The sequence below is a fragment of the Schistocerca nitens genome, chromosome 4, assembly GCF_023898315.1.
Source record: "Schistocerca nitens isolate TAMUIC-IGC-003100 chromosome 4, iqSchNite1.1, whole genome shotgun sequence".
Lineage (NCBI taxonomy): Eukaryota > Metazoa > Arthropoda > Insecta > Orthoptera > Acrididae > Schistocerca > Schistocerca nitens.
In genome coordinates this window covers 361,608,661-361,629,382 of record NC_064617.1, presented here as the reverse complement: position 1 = coordinate 361,629,382, position 20,722 = coordinate 361,608,661, and the positions used below count along the sequence as shown (strand labels likewise).

Sequence of the window (20,722 nt, the reverse complement as noted above, 5' to 3'; positions counted from 1 at the left end):
ATACTGTGCACTGATGGTCTGCCGTGGAGGAATGTAATTCGTTAGGATAACACCATCACAGTCATACACGAGAATCACCATAACTATAGACTGCTTCATTCGCACCATCAACAGTATTGACTCTGCTAATAGTACCCCTTCCACATCGCTGGCAACGGGTTCAACACAACGCTGGTGACTACTCTGAAGGACAGTAACAGGCACAAACATGTAACTCTTTTGTGCCGGTTGTGAATAAATAGTTGCAAACTATTTAAGTGCCAACCCTCATGTGTGTGTGTTCATTGTAAGTATTGTAGTAGTTTTATTATATGTTTGTTACTTATAAACAAAAAAAACTTTTTTTAAAATTTTAAATTCAGTGCATTAATGCAATCTTAGTAAATGGGTGGGTACATTAGCTTAATTGTTTTAGATATAAATATTTGTCATGTATTATTGTTTTCTGACATGTCCTACATTCTGGAGGACCTCTATACAATAGATTAATCGGAATGAAAGTAAATCTGATCTAATCTAATCTAATAATGTGCACTGCTGGAAAAAGTGGAGGTTGTGACATTATCTATTTGCTTTAAACCGGTGATACACAGTGAGCGAATGGAATGTATTTTCACAACTCGGGGTCACCAATGTGGGTTTTCTAGCTATAGCGACTGACTGCACACAAAAATCTCCAGCTGATTAGGATCAGGCACTTCTATTATGACTCATATAATTATGTAAGACACAGGAAAAACATTACAGACAATAACAAATCAAACATCTACACCTGAGTCAAAAGCACACAACATACAAAGAACACTGAGTCCAAAGACAATTTACTTTGCACATGGTAGTCAGCAGTTACTGGTGGTCTGTGGTCGCCACAGCCACCATGCAGACATGCACACAAACAAATATTGCATACATAGCCTGTAAACTGACTCATTTCACTTTTTCATATAAATTATACGAATGATCTATAGAACATATAACTAACTAACTTCTGAAACAGGTGTCACTCATCTGGCTTGCACAAGTTCTCCAGTCCTACTGTTAAGATAAATAGTATCATTACCAGCCCTTTGTAATTGATGTATCCAGTTCTTCTGAAGTTAGATCATTTCTCGTATGCCACTCTCTAATAATATCACAATTGGGCAATAGAGGATTTTTGGGATTCCAAAGAGATAACTATTTCTTGTTTACAGATTTATTTTAATATTTTTTTCCTTTTGTCTTTTACATTTTGATAATGCAGTGTTACATTTTTGATCTATTTTAACATCATATCAAAATCAGCAAAGAATAATGCAGAAAATTAATCCATGACATTATGAAGGGAACCAAATAATTCAAATGTTTTGGGTAATATTTCTCCTTTGGTAACAAACGAACTTTTTTTTACACATTCTTTGGCATAATTAGCAGGAGAAAGGTTTAGTGAACTTTTTTTGTGGTTTTGAAAATAATTTATGTGAATAGTCACATGTTTTTGCACAGATATTATTTGAAACTGGCTTTGGAAGTTCTTGTAACTAAGAATGCTTCTGTTGCTAAGATCATTCACTTATTTTACAATGTTCTATTGCATCCTTGAGGACTTCCAGAGTGAAATCAGCGGTGTATGGGTTTGCATTGCTTCCCATAAGACCAATTCTGAGTACCTGTTTTGCTGTTTTGCCAAATCCTCCAGGCAGATCCATTTTGTAACTGTAACATAACATAAGAATGATGTAAGGATTTTATGTACCTGAAAATAATGACAGTAATAACTAAATTAATGTAAAGCACACACACACACACACACACACACACACACACATACACACACACATTTTAGTTTAATGAAAAACCTACATGAATGCAAAATGAAGGTCTTCAATGTGAGACTGCAGAAAGGTGTGAATTCCAGGTTCAGATACAAGTATATATATGAGATATGTGATATAATACAAATTGGTTTTTGTCTCCTTCTTTGGTTCTATGACAAAATGTTCTTCATTACTTTATAAGAAATATTGTACTGAGCAGGGAAAAGCCAAGCTTGAATCTAGCCTCTTGAAATAGTCTGAACCCTTGATGTATGATAGACCATGTGGCCCAACTTCTCCTACTACAGAAGACACATCCCAGTGTTAATGACTGTGCGATGTAGGTGAGAAATTCATGAAAGCTGTAAGTAAATAAATAAATAGCTTTCACACAATTTAGACCATATACAGTTTTGCTTCCTTCTCCTGCCTATCAATTGTTTTATGTCCTGGCAGGTCTTAAAAAAAAGGATGATACAACAGTATATTTACAAAGATAGACGGATGTAGTAATCAAACTAGTGTCTCTTTTACCCAGTAAGTTCCCTTGGACTGGGTAGTTAGAGAGAAAACCAGTACTTCATCACGTCAAGAAACCCCTTAATTGTGAAGGTGCAAAAACTATTAAATAGCCTGCACTGTCGAGACAAGGCAGGATTTAGTTACCTAGCTATAAGCTAAGTGAGGTTGACCATAATACTTGAAATTGCCTGGGTCTATGAGCTTAATTCAGTTAAAACTGTCCTTATGAGGAATGTGAAGTACTTTCTAAACCACTTCATTGGTTCACTGACATCACGTTGGATAATGTTCTGGAAGCTGCACAATATTTCGATGAGACAGCTACTCGTCATCTTCAGGTGCAGCACCTGAAGATTATGAGCATCCGTCTTGTCAAAATATTGTGCAACTTCCACAACATTATCTGATGCAGCACCTGTGAACCAATAACAGCACAGTTTCTAAACTCATCTGTAGCAGAATTGTTAAATATCCTTGTTGCCTTAATAGGTAAAGACAACAGTGTAGCAAATTCCAGGCAAGGAAGATAAGAAAGTTTTCACAGTAACAGCTTGTAGCATGAACATGGAATATAATTAATGAAGGAGAAAATGACAGTTCAATGACCATTTAACAAGATGCACTGCCTCCAACCCCCTAACAGCTTTCCCATGATTACTTGTACTGAAAATTAACTTGTATGTGTATAGCTTTTATTTTTATGGAGCCAAGGTAGTGATACAGATTGCCTTGACCAATCTGTTTCTGCATGACTGTGTTCTCCTCCCCAATCTATTCCCCTAACAAATGTGCATGGTAGAACACATGTTGAGTGACTGCAAACTCAACTTTGGTCAATAAATGAAAGCAAAATTGCTCATATAACAGCTGAACAGCTGTACTAGCATACATTCTGTAGAGTTTTTCATATGGAATTTCAAGTCTGTAACATCATCAGAAAGGAGAGAGAGACGTTTGAGAACATAATGCTGTATGAGACAAATATGCTCATGGACACAGCATTGCCCTGAGAGAGAAGGTCCTAAATGAAATTGTCCTTGTGGATATGGAAGAAGTACTAAATCTGAAACATACCAAACTTGTTATAAACATGTAAATTGCATTAGATAATTGTTAGGCTGTTGTAGTCATGCATCATCAATTAGGAAGCAGTTTACAACTTTTCTGACACATTACTACACTTCAGGTGTGCATAAATGTGATTTTATATGTCATTTTGAATTATTAACAAACATATATACTATTTGGTTCTACCAGGAGATTTGTCAGAGAAGTAGTTGGAGTTGTGTACCAACAAATCCTTTAGTAGCCTCTTCAGCTGAACTTAATTAGTAGATAAACGTTTTAAAGCTGCTGGCAAGTTAAATGTTTCTCAATAATGGACTTCATATCTTTAGGTAGATTGTCCTTATTTCTAGTACTGATTACACATACTGAGCTGTTTCTTTGAAAAAGAGACATGTATCATAAATTTCATTTAGGAATATATACATTGCCTGACAAAAAAAAGAAGCACCCAGAAGGGGAAGAGGAAACAAAATTAAACTTCATAAGCTGAAGTGTATTATAAAATTGAGCCAAATGTACAAAGAAGTTGGCAGTATGAGCCTGTTTAATGTATGATGCTGCACCCCCACTGGCCTGGACGCATGCACTGAAGGGTGTCATAAGGCTGTTGTACCCTCTCCTGACACAAGCTGGGCTATAAGTGTTGTAACTGTCCTCGTAGTCCTTGATGTGCTGGGTACTGGCACTGGGACAAAGCTGACTTCTGAGCTGGCCGCACACATTCTATTGGAAACAGTTCTGGGGATTTTGCTGGACATGGGAGAACCTCAACATAATATTGAAAATTCACCCACACATGTGCCATATGAGGACGGGCATTGTCCTGTTGAAAAGTGGCATTATTCCCCCCGGGAACCATGGACCTTGCCGTTGGTGGGGAGGCTTGTGTGCCTCAGCGATACAGATGGCCGTACCGTAGGTGCTACCACAACAGAGGGGTATCTGTTGAGAGGCCAGACAAACATGTGGTTCCTGAAGAGGGGCAGCAGCCTTTTCAGTAGTTGCAGGGGCAACAGTCTGGATGATTGACTGATCTGGCCTTGTAACATTAACCAAAACGGCCTTGCTGTGCTGGTACTGTGAACGGCTGAAAGCAAGGGGAAACTACAGCCGTAAATTTTCCCGAGGACATGCAGCTTCACTGTATGATTAAGTGATGATGGCGTCCTCTTGGGTAAAATATTCCGGAGGTAAAATAGTCCCCCATTCGGATCTCCGGGTGGGGACTACTCAAGAGGACATTGTTATCAGGAGAAAGAAAACTGGCGTTCTACAGATCGGAGCGTGGAATGTCAGATCCCTTAATCGGGCAGGTAGGTTAGAAAATTTAAAAAGGGAAATGGATAGGTTAAAGTTAGATACAGTGGGAATTAGTGAAGTTCGGTGGCAGGAGGAACAAGACTTTTGGTCAGATGATTACAGGGTTATAAATACAAAATCAAATAGGAACAGGAGTAGGTTTAATAATGAATACAAAAAATAGGAGTGCGGGTTAGCTACTACAAACAGCATAGTGAACGCATTATTGTGGCCAAGATAGACACAAAGCCCATACCTACTACAGTAGTACAAGTTTATATGCCAACTAGCTCTGCAGATGACGAAGAAATTGATGAAATGTATGATGAGATAAAAGAAATTATTCAGGTAGTGAAGGGAGACGAAAATTTAATAGTCATGGGTGACTGGAATTCGTCAGTAGGAAAAGGGAGTGAAGGAAACATAGTAGGTGAATATGGATTGGGGGGAAGAAATGAAAGACGAAGCCGCCTTGTAGAATTTTGCACAGAGCATAACTTAATCATAGCTAACACTTGGTTCAAGAATCATAAAAGAAGGTTGTATACCTGGAAGAATCCTGGAGATACTAAAAGGTATCAGATAGATTATACAGGGTGGTCCCGAATTCATGTTACAAACTTTAATGGTAGATACAGGACATTGTAACAAGGATTTATTGTATAGGAATGTATAGTCGCAGGTGACGCGGTGAGGCGTAAACAGGGGAAAGAGAAATGGAGTGATCGGTTGGTGTCACTGCCGGTAGAGGGCAGTAGATGAACATGATGTATCGCAGTAGGGACAAGCGCCATTCACAATTGTGCTGCCGTAGACGATGGGTGACTTTACGTATGCAGAAAAAGCAGACATGCATTACATGTACGGCCGTGCAAATGGTAACGCCAGAGCTGCGTTACGAATGTATCGCGCGGAGTATCCTAATCGACGAATGCCGGATCATAGAATTTTTCAACGATTACATCGTCAACTTTGTGAAACAGGTACGTTCGACGTCAACAGACATGACGCTGGTCGATTAAGAGCTGTACGCACTCCACGACTGGAAGAACGCATCTTGAACATAGTGGCTGATAGACCCGAGTCAAGCACAAGAACTGTTGCGCGTGACGTACATGTGAGTCATCAGACTGTATGCAGAGTGTTAAATGAAAATCGCTTACACCCCTTCCATTTTCAAAAAGTACAAGCATTGAATCCGGCAGATTATCCTCTTCGCGTGAACTTCTGCCAGTGGTTGTTGCAGCAATGTGCGTTGCAGCCGGATTTCGTAGGTCATGTGCTATTTACAGATGAAGCGACATTTTCACGCGAGGGTGTCTTTAATGCGCACAATTCCCATGTGTGGGCAACAGATAATCCACATGCAACGCGTCCACATGCGTATCAACAACGTTTCGGTATTAATGTGTGGGCTGGTATTGTGAACGACTTTTTGATTGGGCCATACTTACTACCCACGCGACTCTGTGGCGAAAGCTATCTTATTTTTCTGCAAGAAGTGTTACCAGAACTGCTGCAAGATGTTCCGCTCGCCATTCGTAACCGCATGTGGTTTCAGCACGATGGAGCGCCAGCACACTTCAGCACTGCTGTACGGAATTACCTGAATGCCACGTTTGGTGCTAGATGGATTGGGCGTGGTTGACCAGTCCCTTGGCCACCCCGATCTCCTGATTTCTCTTGCCTCGATTACTTTTTATGGGGACATCTTAAGAGCCTTGTTTATGAGACTCCAGTTGACTCAGATGAGGATCTCGTTGCTCGCATATCTGTAGCTGCTGCAGGTGTGCGTGAAATACCAGGCATCTTTGAACGTGTACGCCAATCGCTGCACCGACGCTGTCAAGCATGTATCGCTCATGGTGGACGCAATTTTGAACACTTACTGTAAACATGACACTTGTCAACAACGATTTCAATAAAATCTTTCGTTTTCCTTTCGGCCGTTATTTCCCCTGTTTACGCCTCACCGCGTCACCTGGGACTATACATTCCTATACAATATATCCTTGTTACAATGTCCTGCACCTACCATTAAAGTTTGTACCATGAATTCGGGACCACCCTGTATAATGGTAAGACAGAGATTTAGGAACCAGGTTTTAAATTGTAAGACATTTCCAGGGGCAGATGTGGATTCTGACCACAATCTATTGGTTATGAACTGCAGATTGAAACTGAAGAAACTGCAAAAAGGTGGGAATTTAAGGAGATGGGACCTGGATAAACTGAAAGAACCAGAGGTTGTAGAGAGTTTCAGGGAGAGCATAAGGGAACAATTGACAGGAATGGGGGAAAGAAATACAGTAGAAGAAGAATGGGTAGCTCTGAGGGATGAAGTAGTGAAGGCAGCAGAGGATCAAGTAGGTAAAAAGACGAGGGCTAATAGAAATCCTTGGGTAACCGAAGAAATATTGAATTTAATTGATGAAAGGAGAAAATATAAAAATGCAGTAAATGAAGCAGGCAAAAAGGAATACAAACGTCTCAAAAATGAGATCGACAGGAAGTCCAAAATGGATAAGCAGGGATGGCTAGAGGACAAATGTAAGGATGTAGAGGCTTGTCTCACTAGGGGTAAGATAGATACTGCTTACTGGAAAATTAAAGAGACCTTTGGAGAGAAGAGAACCACTTTTATGAATATCAAGAGCTCAGATGGCAACCCAGTTCTAAGCAAAGAAGGGAAGGCAGAAAGGTGGAAGGAGTATATAGAGGGTTTATACAAGGGCGATGTACTTGAGGACAATATTATGGAAATGGAAGAGGATGTAGATGAAGATGAAATGGGAGATAAGATACTGCGTGAAGAGTTTGACAGAGCACTGAAAGACCTGAGTCGAAACAAGGCCCCGGGAGTAGACAACATTCCATTAGAACTACTGATGGCCTTGGGAGAGCCAGTCATGACAAAACTCTAACATCTGGTGAGCAAGATGTGTGAGACAGGCGAAATACCCACAGACTTCAAGAAGAATATAATAATTCCAATCCCAAAGAAAGCAGGTGTTGACAGATGTGAAAATTACCGAACTATCAGTTTAATAAGTCACAGCTGCAAAATACTAACACGAATTCTTTACAGACGAATGGAAAAACTGGTAGAAGCGGACCTCGGGGAAGATCAGTTTGGATTCCGTAGAAATGTTGGAACACGTGAGGCAATACTAACCTTACGACTTATCTTAGAAGAAAGATTAAGAAAAGGCAAACCTACATTTCTACCATTTGTTTACTTAGAGAAAGCTTTTGACAACGTTAACTGGAATACTCTCTTTCAAATTCTGAAGGTGGCAGGGGTAAAATACAGGGAGCGAAAGGCTATTTACAATTTGTACAGAAACCAGATGGCAGTTGTAAGAGTCGAGGGGCATGAAAGGGAAGCAGTGGTTGGGAAAGGAGTGAGACAGGGTTGTAGCCTCTCCCCGATGTTATTCATCTGTATATTGAGCAAGCAGTAAAGGAAACAAAAGAAAAATTCGGAGTAGGTATTAAAATTCATGGAGAAGAAGTAAAAACTTTGAGGTTCGCCGATGACGAAATTCTGTCAGAGACAGCAAAGGACTTGGAAGAGCAGTTGAATGGAATGGACAATGTCTTGAAAGGAGGATATAAGATGAACATCAACAAAAGCAAAACGAGGATAATTGAATGTAGTCAAATTAGATCGGGTGATGCTGAGGGGATTAGATTAGGAAATGAGACACTTAAAGTAGTAAAGGAGTTTTGCTATTTAGGGAGTAAAATAACTGATGATGGTCGAAGTAGAGAGGATATAAAATGTAGACTGGCAATGGCAAGGAAATCGTTTCTGAAGAAGAGAAATTTGTTAACATTGAGTATAGATTTAAGTGTCAGGAAGTCATTTCTGAAAGTATTTGTATGGAGTGTAGCCATGTATGGAAGTGAAACATGGACGATAACCAGTTTGGACAAGAAGAGAATAGAAGCTTTCGAAATGTGGTGCTACAGAAGAATGCTGAAGATAAGGTGGGTAGATCACGTAACTAATGAGGAGGTGGTGAATAGGATTGGGGAGAAGAGCAGTTTGTGGCACAACTTGACTAGAAGAAGGGATCGGTTGGTAGGACATGTTTTGAGGTATCAAGGGATCACAAATTTAGCATTGGAGGGCAGCGTGGAGGGTAAAAATCGTAGAGGGAGACCAAGAGATGAATACACTAAGCAGATTCAGAAGGATGTAGGTTGCAGTAGGTACTGGGAGATGAAGAATCTTGCACATGATAGAGTAGCATGGAGAGCTGCATCAAACCAGTCTCGGGACTGAGGACCACAACAACAACAACAATGTGCCCTACCACGCATGATAACAAAACTAACCACAAACAAGACTAATGCAGTCTGGTGGCCACTCTACCTGTCACAGAGAATTGCAACTCTAATTATTTATAAACCTGCCAATTGGGTGTGTATCTGTATGAAGATACACTGACATCTGATTATGTCTTCTGGATGCTTCCCTTTGTTTGTCTGGCAGTGCATATTGGGAAGCAGTAGTTAGTATCCCCAATTTCTTGAACAGGTCTCTGCAGGATGTTCTTGTGTTCACACCACAAATAATTTATATTACATGCTTTTGAACTCAGAAAATCTTAGCTTGCCTTGATTAGTTGGTGGTCAGAACTCAAGGTTTCTGTGTTTCCCAGATCCATAAAACTAGTATACTACAAGTGAGGCATTTCAGGGCATGAACTTGGGTTACTTTAACAGCAAAAGCTTTATATTGTCTGTAACTGAATAGGTAAAAACTACATATTGGTCTAGATCTATACTCCTCACGACGCCTTTTGGTGTTGGTGCAGGGTATTCTGTGTATCACTAGCATTTTCACCTCTTCCTGTTCCAATAGTGAACAGGCTGTAGGTAAAATCGTCGTTAGTAAGTCTTTGTGTGAAGTCAAATCTCTCTAATTCTACCTTAACTGTCTTTATGTGGTATGTATGTGGGAGGAAGCAATATATTGGTTGATTCTTCAAGGAGTTTATGCCCTCATAATTTGAACTGTAAACCACACTGTGGTGCACAGTGCCTCTTTTATGGTGTCTGCCTCTAGAGTTGACTTTGCCTCTCCATGATGCTTTCATGTTTATTAAATATGCCTATAAAAATGCACAGCTCATCTTTGCATTTTCTCTATTTCCTTTGCCAGTCCTATATGGCCTGAATTCGAGACCGATGAACAACTTCCAACTGATGGTTAAACAAGGGTTTTGTAAGCTACCTCTATACTCGATTTATTAATGAAAGAAATGGTTGTAACACCGTCATAAGTTGCAATATGAAGTCTCTAGCATGTCGGTTGTGAAGTGGTTTACAACTTTATCTTTAATGAAAGAAATGATTGGAATACAGTTGAAATTTGCATTAGGAAGTCTCCTATGCAACTTATGACGGTTTTACAACCATTTCTTTCATTAAAGATGAAATTTTGGACCTGTGGCAGGCTTGAGATTGGTAAATATATGTCTGCTTTATTCCTGTGTAGACAAATTATGTTATATCTCATCCTACAAACTTACCATGTGAGGATATCTCTTTTAGTACAAGCGTTTTTTCATTGTGATGTTCTGTACCTGTTTTAGATAAATGAGAATTGATCATTTACAAAATAATTTGTGTGATACATGTGCAGGCATAAGCTGTTGTCAGCACACTGGTCGGCAAATATGAAGCGCAAAGATTGATTAAGAGCCACTGGATCAAGTACACTTATCATGAGAGAGGCCAGAGACACACCTACAAGCAACATTCCACCAATGTCCTCTCGATAGCATGTATTTAGGCCACTGCCGCTGACTGGAGGGTCTCACTCAATCATCCAGTTTAGTGTCTGTCAGTTTACTCACAGAGCGGGTTTAGTTTATCACCGGCTATGACAGTAGATAGTGAGAAGATTAGTGACTGAAGTGGGACTAGTTTACCTCAACCAGAATTGTTGTTTACTAGCAGTGAGAAGCTAAAATTTGTAATAGCAAGACTACCGATATTGACATTACATCAGTCTGCAAGAGGATTATTACTGATGAGCTTGTACCACAAAAAATGGACTGTATTCAACTTAAGTAAATGTTTCCAGCTCATGATAAAGAACCATATCAGTCCACGTGTGCATTTGTGTTGTAGAAAGAGGATACCGGCCACCCATAACAACATTCCCTCCTTTGCTTCCTTGCAGTACAAGTCTCTACAATACACATTTAGTGACCAAATGAATTTGCTTTGTAACAGAACAATATTTCCACCTCTGTTGTGAAACTGACTGCCCTATACTATTTAGTATTATGAAAAATTTGCAGCCGGCATGATGTAGAGTTTCAGGTTAGAACCTCTGCATATACACCACAAGTCACTGTACAATGCATGGTGGATGGTACATTATACCAATATTATCAGTTTCCTTTTTTATTCAGTTCGCATACTGAGTAAGGGAAAAATCACACCCAAATTTCTCTTATCTTATTATTTTAGTTCATATGCAAGACATACATAGATACATTGGTGGCAGAATAATGATTGGACAGGCTATTTTGGATGCAAGTTCTGTTAATGTGCCCAACAGCTTTTGCTACAGCTACATCAGTTTTCTTCCAAGGATTTCTATTTAGGTTCACCAAGCATTCCTGTTACATTTACCTTAGTAGAAAGAAGTGGCTTTCATAGCAGTTTCAGAAACTACTGGATAATTTTTACATGTTGATGTGAATGTTTGTGAAGTAAAGTAAGTGACCACATTGTTAGTTTCTTATCTCCAGTAAGCAATGATAACATCAGAGGTGAATTATTCTTCTAATTTTGAATTGTGTTTTATTCATCTCATGATGTACATTTGCAATCCATTTGGTTTGCGAACAGGAGACATGTCAAAAATTTGTAATTCTGTTACAATGATTCTTACATTAATAAATAATAGCACTACAATAAATAACAACACTATAAGGATATTTCTTGGAATGTGTAACACATTGTAACCAGCTAAAATTTTCAGTTTGTCCTGCATGAATTTATCCACTGAGTAATAACACTCCAGTGTCAGTACCTCATATAGCTTTCTTTTAAGTGAACCTAAATTCATCTGCATCAACTTTTTCCCTTTTGATTTATTACAAAGTTTCATTCCCATGTATTGGGGTCCTTGCGCATACAGTCTGAGGTGGTGGATGGGGAACATAAAATTATCTGTGTTTCCAGTATCATGTGAATGGACAAAATGGTTTCCCTCAAATAATTCATGTCGGGTGTACAAAAATATAATAAACTAATATATTTATAAGGATGGCAGAGTTAATATTTTAAGTTTTCTAAATAATGGTCGACATGGTCCTTTGTGATTTGCAGTGCACAAATTTTGATTTATTTTTTTCTGTATTTTTAGTATCCTCACTATGTTTGTTGAGTTACTCTGAAAAACAATACCATACCTAATAATGGATTCGAAGCAGCTTGTATATGCTGCTTTTTGTGTGTCCATGTCTGTAGCAGTTGGCAACGCTGCTCAGTTTGTTTTCCAGATATTCAATGTGTGCCTGCCAGCTCAAATTTTTATCTGCATTTAAACCTAAGAATTTGACTAAGTCAACTTCTTCTATGTTTTGGTTGTTGTGTACAATCTTAATCTGCTCACATTTTGACTGTTTGGTTTTGAACTACATCATGTGAGTTGTAAATATGTTTAGATTCAATCCATTTAGCTGAAACCAAGTTTCTAAGGTACTGAGGGTACTGATCACAGATTTGGGAATTTTTTATGAGTCCAGATCCTCAACTAAAACTGAAGTATCATCTGTGAGCAGAACTAATGGGGAGCTGACATGTAATGGCAAGTCATTAACATAGAAGAGAAATAGGACAGGGTGTGATATGGAGCCTTGCAGAACACCCTGAGATTCTCTCTCTCTCTCTCTCTCTCTCTCTCTCTCTCTTTTTTTCTCCCCAGTCAGAAAAATAATATGCACCATTTGAAGAGATGCTAACTCTTTGCTTTCTATTGGATAAGTAGGATTTAAGCCATTGTAGGGCACTGCTGCTAAAGCTTCGTTTACAGAGTCAGAGGTCACAGAAAATTCCTGCCACCTTATTTCTCTTGTCTAATGATGTACTTATTTTCTCAATGAAACTGTTTACTGCATCTATGGTGTTTTTACACTGCTGAAAACCAAATTGATTGTGTAGAAAAACAGAATATTTTGCAATGAAGTTTTGGATTTGTGCAACAGTAAGTTTTTCAAATATTTTAGATAGGACTGGGAGAATCGAGATAAGACGATAATTTCCCATGATCTCTCTTGATCCCTTCTTGAAGAGTGGTTTGACTTCACCATATTTCAGGATCTCTGGGAAACAGCCCTCTTAAAAATATTGATTTACAATTTGAGCTAGCGGGTTTGCAATTCTGTTGTGTACCACTTTAATAACTTTGGTGGGTATTCCATCCCAACCTGCCTATTTTTTGTTTCTTGATGTTAGAGAAGGATTTTCTACATCCTCCACAGAAACTTTTAAGTTTTGTAAAGTTTTCAGAGTTTTTACTTAGGCAAAAGGGATTTACTTTTTTGTGATAATCTGTTTCATCTACATTAGACTTTGCTACATTTATAAAGAATCCATTAAAGTACTCTGATATTTGAATTGTATTTACAATAGTATTTCCTTCAATGTCAATTTTTGAACCTAACTCTGATTCAATGACTGACCGCACAGCCTTTGTCTTATTTTTATGATTTAAAATTAGTCTGTCATTTGCCGGTTTTTTGCTGCCCCGACAACTCTTTTAAATATGGTTTTATAGAGTCTAACATATTTAATGAAATCAGTATGTTTATTATTATATTTTAGTTCTCTGTGCAGTTGCCTTTTCCTTATAATGGAAATTTTTATGCACTGGGTAATCCACTTTACTTTATTTGTTATTTTATTGCTGTAAAGTCTAGGTGGAAATGTTCCATTAAAGGCACCAAGAAAACTATTTAGGAATTTCTCAAAGTTCTCATCACTTGAGTTACAATGATCAAAAGGCCATGTTGTCTCTTTTAGCTTCTCACTAAATGTTAGCAAGTTTTCTTTCCTAAAGTTCCAGCTCGTATGGGTTCTCATATGTGAAATGTTCCCGTCTGTCTGTGGCAGCTCAATGAACAATGCACAATGATCTGAAATACCTAGATCTAGACAAAATGTATACACATCTTCATATACATAATTAATTAGAACATTGTCAATACATGTTGCTGATTGCCCATTGTCTCTGGTAGATTCAAAAAAATTAAATTTGAAACCATATTTCTTTATTAAGTCAGTGAATCTTGAAGCATGGCTATTATCACATATGATATCAATATTAAAATCATCAGCTATTACAATTTTTTTCTTTTTTTCTCTACAAGGGTCTTCTACCATAATATGAAACTTAGATAAGAATAGTTCTGCTGTTGATGTCCCTGGAATTCTGTGTATTGAGATTATTATAACATTTGCTAGTGATTCTACTATTCCTACACAACATCTCTCAAACACACATTCTTCATTTAAATGATTAAAACAGTTTCTAGTCTCATAGTTTATATCACTATGTAGAAGTGTACATGAGCCCTCATGTGACTTGTTTCTCCTGCAAAACCTACTTGCTAAACTGAAGTTCCCTATTTTGTTTAGAATTTTAATTGTGTCCTCAGTAAGCCAGTGCTCATTCAAACAAATAACTCTAATATTTGCACATTCTGACAGAATGATTTCCAATTAATCTATTTTGGAGCATTTATTGATTGAAGCATCAGGGTTTAAACCATTTATCTTCCAGTGGATAACATACCTACTTTGACTATTAGTTATGGGCTTTAGCACATTTCTTGCCACATAATGGTTTGGTTTTATCTTTCTTAATGCTACATAAGTTTTCACACCCATCACTACATATCAGTTTCCCTTATTTTTTATGACCTGACAAGTATCTAGGAACATCTTACTGAATATTTTTGAGCCCAACCTATTCAGATGTAGACCATCTTTGGCAAGACACTTTGCACTTAGAAATTTGTTGGGGTCAATGAAAACGACTCTTAGTTTATTGCACTGTTCCTTACTATTGCCATTTATTCTCTGCACATAGCTGTCACTCACCAATCTCCTGTACACAATGCCACTTATTATTACTCTGAAATACGAGTAGAGTCTTCTGGCCATGTGAGCTATAGAAATGTGAACAATGGACTGTTTGCTAATACATTCAGGGCATCAGGACAGAAATGAGGGAGGTCATAAATTCCACTGATGTCAATTTCACATTTGACAATCCTTCATAAAGATGTGTAATACAAAGCCATTTCATTGTTCACATTTCAAATGAAATATCAAATGCTTCCTGCTAGTGAATCACTTAAAAAATCTGAGGTAAGAGGGAAACCATCTTCCCTTGTTCGATATTCAGTAAAGCAAGTTTTCTTGTGAATAATCATAAATTCCTTAGGCCTAGTTCCTCAGGAAGTATGTATTATTTAAAGAAATTCCAGAGAAAATTATTAGCTATCATTATTATACTGGAATCCTATCATGAAGGAAAATTCCTATAAATGTAATCAAGTATGTGGCTACTGGAAAACATTTGAATATTTTACGTGCCACCTTCAACAGTAAAAATCACAATTACTTTTCACTTTTTGACAATAATTCTGGAACTGAAAATGAATACTTACACATCCATTGCATAATGTCTTATTTTCCTCCAATCAATTCCTGGCTTTGTACGGACTGTTGTCACACAGTTAAGAGGGGTTTCTCCCTCATGTGGAAACAATTCAAGACCAAGCTTATGAACACCTGCACGAACTCTCTCAGCAATTTCATGCTGCCTCTTCCATCGGTTTTCCAGCCCTTCTTCTACAATTTCAGCTAGACCTTCACGCAGACCAAAAAGAAGATTCATAGACAAAGTATAGTGATACCTGAAACAAAAACAAGAGTAAATATTTACCAAGTATGCGCAGCAAAAGAGTGTACTAAATTAAATTTCAGAAAGGAACATGCAAAATATCAGGTTCCCAAGTACTTAATCTGCTTGAGATCAAATGTTTTATTTCATATTATATGTACCTTTAAGTCACTCTCTTAACAGTCCCACATCAACAAAATATCTATCTCTCTTAAATCTTTAACTAAAAGCTGATACAGCCCCCAATAATCGTATATTCTGATACGCATCAAATTATAAACATGCACACAAAGAAAATCAGTTCTGATATTGCACTTGTTTATACTGTAATGTTAGAAGCAAATACTTAAAATACAATGTATATTGCCACAAAGTGTATCAATATTGTCATTATAAACTGAGTTATATAAATCAAGAAAGACTTACAACTCAGATGACTTCACTTTGTGTAGAATGTGATAAAAATGGGATAAAATATGGCAAAAATAAAACATGGTTTCGAAAAGAGACTTTATTTTAAAATGAAAAATTAATGTATTAGTTTTAAACAGCTCAAGTAATGTGATTACTCTGTAGTGAGGTTTGCTGTTAATTATGATGACTATGGCCTCCATATAGGTGAATGCCCTTTTTCTAACTGATCTGTACTCGTAACAGCAAGAGAGACTGACAGAGAACAGCCTCCTGAAAGTATCAAAGAGGTGGTAGGCTGTGTTTCACCTCAGCAGAATAAGCAGGCTGCTTTGTGTCCTGAATTTTTTGCAGTTAAAGATGTTCACTGGTGAGAGAAGTACAATTTATTTTTGTAGCTTTGCTTTATAAGATTCAATCATCACTAATTACACTAGTGTAAGCATCTGTGCAGACATTAAGAATGTCACCTCTACAGATCTATGTAACGTTCCCCTAGGAGAAGGCATGGTGATCTATGGCTGCACATCACACACAGATACATGGATATTTCTTTGAGTCTGCACTTCTTAATAAATCAATACATATCTGCTGTCACTTAAAGTTAAACTATGATGCCACCATTCATATTGAGCACAATACACATTTTGTCTATCACTGTAAATAGTCCCTCCTATGTTGAGTAATTTCGGCTACACATGTGGCTGGTTATTTTATTTTTCACCACTTTTATGAAACCTTCTTTACCCTCAACTTGTTAATATCTCTCTTCTTGTGGTTGTGCAAAGAAAAGTAATTGGGGGGAAAGGTGTATTTGTACTCCTTAATTGCTGTGGTATTTTCCTCAACATAGTTACTGTGGTAAACTCACAAGTTTTGAACATAAATTGTGAGAAATATCAAGCAGAACTTACTGTGCAGGGTATGCTTTACAGGAACAGAATTTTTGGCAGGCAGCAGCTCATTATTTAACAAGCAGGATTTTTTATATTTGATGGAAGGTTTTACATCTGCAAGGCCATGGACTAAAGCTATTATAGGCAAAGTAACTTTCTCATTTACAATGTATTATTAGAAACTGGAGAAAGTGCCCACAATTTAGATTTTAAGTAATTATTTTCATGTTGTGGAACAAGTCCTATAATCAGTTATTCTAATAGAAAGGGAGAGAGAGCAGGGTGAATTTGTCACTTGTGCTGAAAACTTTACATGGAAAATAAGGATTTCATCAACAGTTCTCATAGTTCTAACACTATTGTATTAAACTGTCATTCTGAAATAACTGTCAGCAGGGTGTTATGTAGTGTACAGACATGAAATACTTAGCATTTCATTATTCAAAACATTCATGACTGTAATCTTAATGAGTTTGAATAAGATGGAACTAAAATTTTTTAAATTAAAGCACATACCCTCTGGGAACTTCAGGTCCCAAGCTCTTCCAGTTCTTAGCAAACTCCAAAGCATCCATATAGAAACTCTGGACTTTGGTCTTACGATTCATCATCTTCTTTCTGAAATAGAAAAAAAAACATGTTCCTTTATGAGTACTCATATAGATTTCCACAGTTAGGTTTGTTTGAGTTATTGTTACAGTACACATTTAAGCTATTAATGCTGTAGGAAAGCTCTGGTAGAATGTAAATACTCTCGGATTAAAGGAGACCATTCATGAAAAGCAAAAATGTTGAGTCCAAGGTGCTGGTTGGCCGAACAGTTCCAGTGCTGTGTTTCAGCAGGTGGATTAAGTTGTGGTGGGTGTAGTGTCAGTTGGGCTTGGTAGAGGGAGAGAGAGGTAGGAGGCAGGGTGGGATTGGGTTTGGGTGGCTAATAGCTTGTAGGGAGGCAGCCAATTTGCTAGCTATGAACCAGAGAGGGAGCGGTGGCAGGTACAAAGGCATGTGATGCACAGTTCTCAGAACTAGTGGGTAGTGCCACATGCTAAAGATGAAATAGAAGATATGTTTTGGGAGGGAGTGAGAGGCTGGAATAACTGGAAACCATTTGGTGGAGGGTGTGAGGACAGTGGTTTGATGGAAACAGAGGCCAGGATGATTATGGGAGTGGAGGATGCGTTGTAGGGATAACTCTCATCTGCATAGTTTATGGAAGTGGGTTGTGGAGAGAAGGGACCGTATGGCTGAGGTTGTGAACCAGTCATTGAAATTGAACATGTTGTGCTCTTGTGCTCAGCTGCATGTTGTGTCACTGGGTGGTCAACTTTGTTCTTGACAACAGTTTGGCTGTGGCCATTCATCCTGGTGGAAAGCTGGTTGCCATTCGTACTGACAAAAAGGCTGTGGAGTGTGTGCAGCAGAGCTGGTGTATGACATGGCTGCTTTCACAGGAGGCCAGGTCTCTGATGGAGTAGGATAAGGCTGTGACAGGACTGGATCATGAGGTGTTGGCTAGGTAGATTGGGCTAGTCTTGCACCTTGGTCTACCACAGGGATGTGATCACTGTGGCAAGGCTCCCCCTCATCACCCACCATCAATCTGGACTGTAACAGCTGAACCATATCCTTTGATAGGGCATTGATTATCTCTCATTGTACCTTGAAATGAGGGACATCCTATCTAAGATCCTTTACACCACCCCGAAGTGGTGTTCCATCACCTACCCAACCTACACAACACTCTAGTCCATTCCTATGCCCCACCCACAACCAACCCCTTGCCACAGGAATCATATCCCTGTGGTTCACCAAGGTGCAAGACCTGCCCAATCCTCCCACTTAGCTCCTCCTACTCTTGTCCTGTCACAGGCTTATCATACCCCATTGGAGGCCAGGTCATCTGTGAAAGCAGCCATACCATTAGAGACCAGATTATATGCATTTGCAGGTCGCATATGTATTAGCATATTTGGTTCCTTTTCACTGTTATTACTTTTCACTGTTATTACATATTTTAAATAAAAACTAATAATGATGCATATTTTCTCTCTATGTTTACAATATTTTAAAAATCTAGACAGGTGGGCTCTAGCGGAGTGACTACGACCTACAACTGCATGCGATCGCCAACTGAGAGGCTACTGACTTACGATCTCATTACTGAACAGAAATAGGCAGGTAGCGTCAATGCATCTGGTACCTGTGCCTATGCATCTGGTGCTTGTGCCTCCAGTTGATCCCCTCCACTTTCATACTGCACATCTTGGCCACAATTAAATTAAATTACACAAGTTGTTAGTCACACATACATTGCTTCAGTTTAGTTTTCTTCTTATTTATATGAAGTTTAACATGTTTACGTGTAGTGTGTAATGTGTTGTGCACCATCCTGCCTGAAAAAAGAAATGTCATTTTGTGGCTAGCTGACCATCCTGGAACATTTACATATGACGGAAATGTTTGATAGTGTTGAGTTAGTGAGAAAAATGTTTTGCTTAAAAAAAGTTTCAAGTAGACCAGCTTGCCAAGACAAGTCTTCATGTCACAGGAATGCAGAAGAAAGGTCCATGACAACAACTTCTGACAGTTGCAAGTAGCAGTAGCAGGAATTTAACCTCCAAAGGTAACCAAAAAAATTGCTTTAATGTGGATCTATGTGAAGCATTCATTGCAGGCAATATTCCTCTTCACAAACTTACAGACCATATCCTCAAAGGTTTCATGCATGAATATTGCTTACATCAGAGCATACCAGATGAATCAACATTGCATAAAAATTACATACTGGCAATTTGACTACAGGTTCTGGAAGAAATATACAATGAACTCAAGACAACATTATTTGGATTTCAATTGACAAAACTACTGACACTTGTGGCCGTTACATTGCAAATTTTATTGTTTGTGCATTAAAACAACAGCCTTCCTACTGCTATTTAGTGGCCTCCAAACAACTTGAAAAGACATATCACCAGATTTGTGAATGTGGGCATTAGAAAAATATTTCCAGAATTTTCTCCAAATGAAAGTGTATTTGTGTTTCTCTCAGATGCTGCTCCCTATATGATCAAAGCAGGAAAAGCCGTCAAAGTATTTTATCCTAATTAGATTCATGTGATGTGTTTTGCCCATGCAGTAAATCACCTTGATGAAGAAGCACAATGCACATTTCAGAATGCAAAAAAAAAAACAGGTTTCATTTTAAGGCACCTTCTCGCATCAAGACCTACAAAGGAAAACCACCAAATGTGACTTTACCTTCTGAACCAGTGGTAACTCATTGAGGTTAATGGCTTGAAGCTGAGTTGTTTTACAATGAACATTTCAGTGGCATAAAAGGAATAGTAAATGACTTTGATAGTGCAGAAGCTTTGGCAATATGCCAGTTGAGGAACCATTTAATGATTCCAATGTAAAAAAACATAGCTGTCATTATCACTCATTTTTCCCATATACATGTGAGCATTAAAAAGCTTGAAACTCAAGGTTTGGTGCTGAATGAATCTGTTCAGTTAATGAATACAATAAGTCTAGTGAACTCCTCATTGCCAGAGGTACCCCAGGAAAATTTTTTTTTTTTTTAAAAAAGAAAAAAAATTGACAACATTTTGAACAACCCCAGCTTTGAGCTCTTGCCCCAAATGGATAGTTTTATTAATGAGATGTGTGAACTTCTGCCAGAAAAGTATGATCCTTTTCTGCTTGAAAAAATATTTTGAGTGATCGAAGACACAGTCTTACTGCCGAACACTTAGAGCAGTATCTGACTGTTATTTTACAATAGTAGC

General features: G+C 38.1%; 1 protein-coding gene across 1 annotated transcript in view; it reads right to left on the bottom strand.

The window, feature by feature from the left end:
• Positions 1–1,179: 1,179 nt before the first annotated feature.
• The window catches only part of LOC126252890 (alanine--glyoxylate aminotransferase-like), a 126,485-nt gene continuing 106,942 nt past the window's right edge, over positions 1,180–20,722 (bottom strand). Inside the window, exons 5-7 of the mRNA XM_049953860.1 lie at positions 17,451–17,552; positions 15,392–15,640; positions 1,180–1,695 (exon numbers count right to left, since the gene is read on the bottom strand). Coding sequence (XP_049809817.1) covers positions 1,545–1,695; positions 15,392–15,640; positions 17,451–17,552 — 502 coding nt within the window. The 3' untranslated portion in view covers positions 1,180–1,544. The remainder of the gene's footprint in view (positions 1,696–15,391; positions 15,641–17,450; positions 17,553–20,722) is intronic.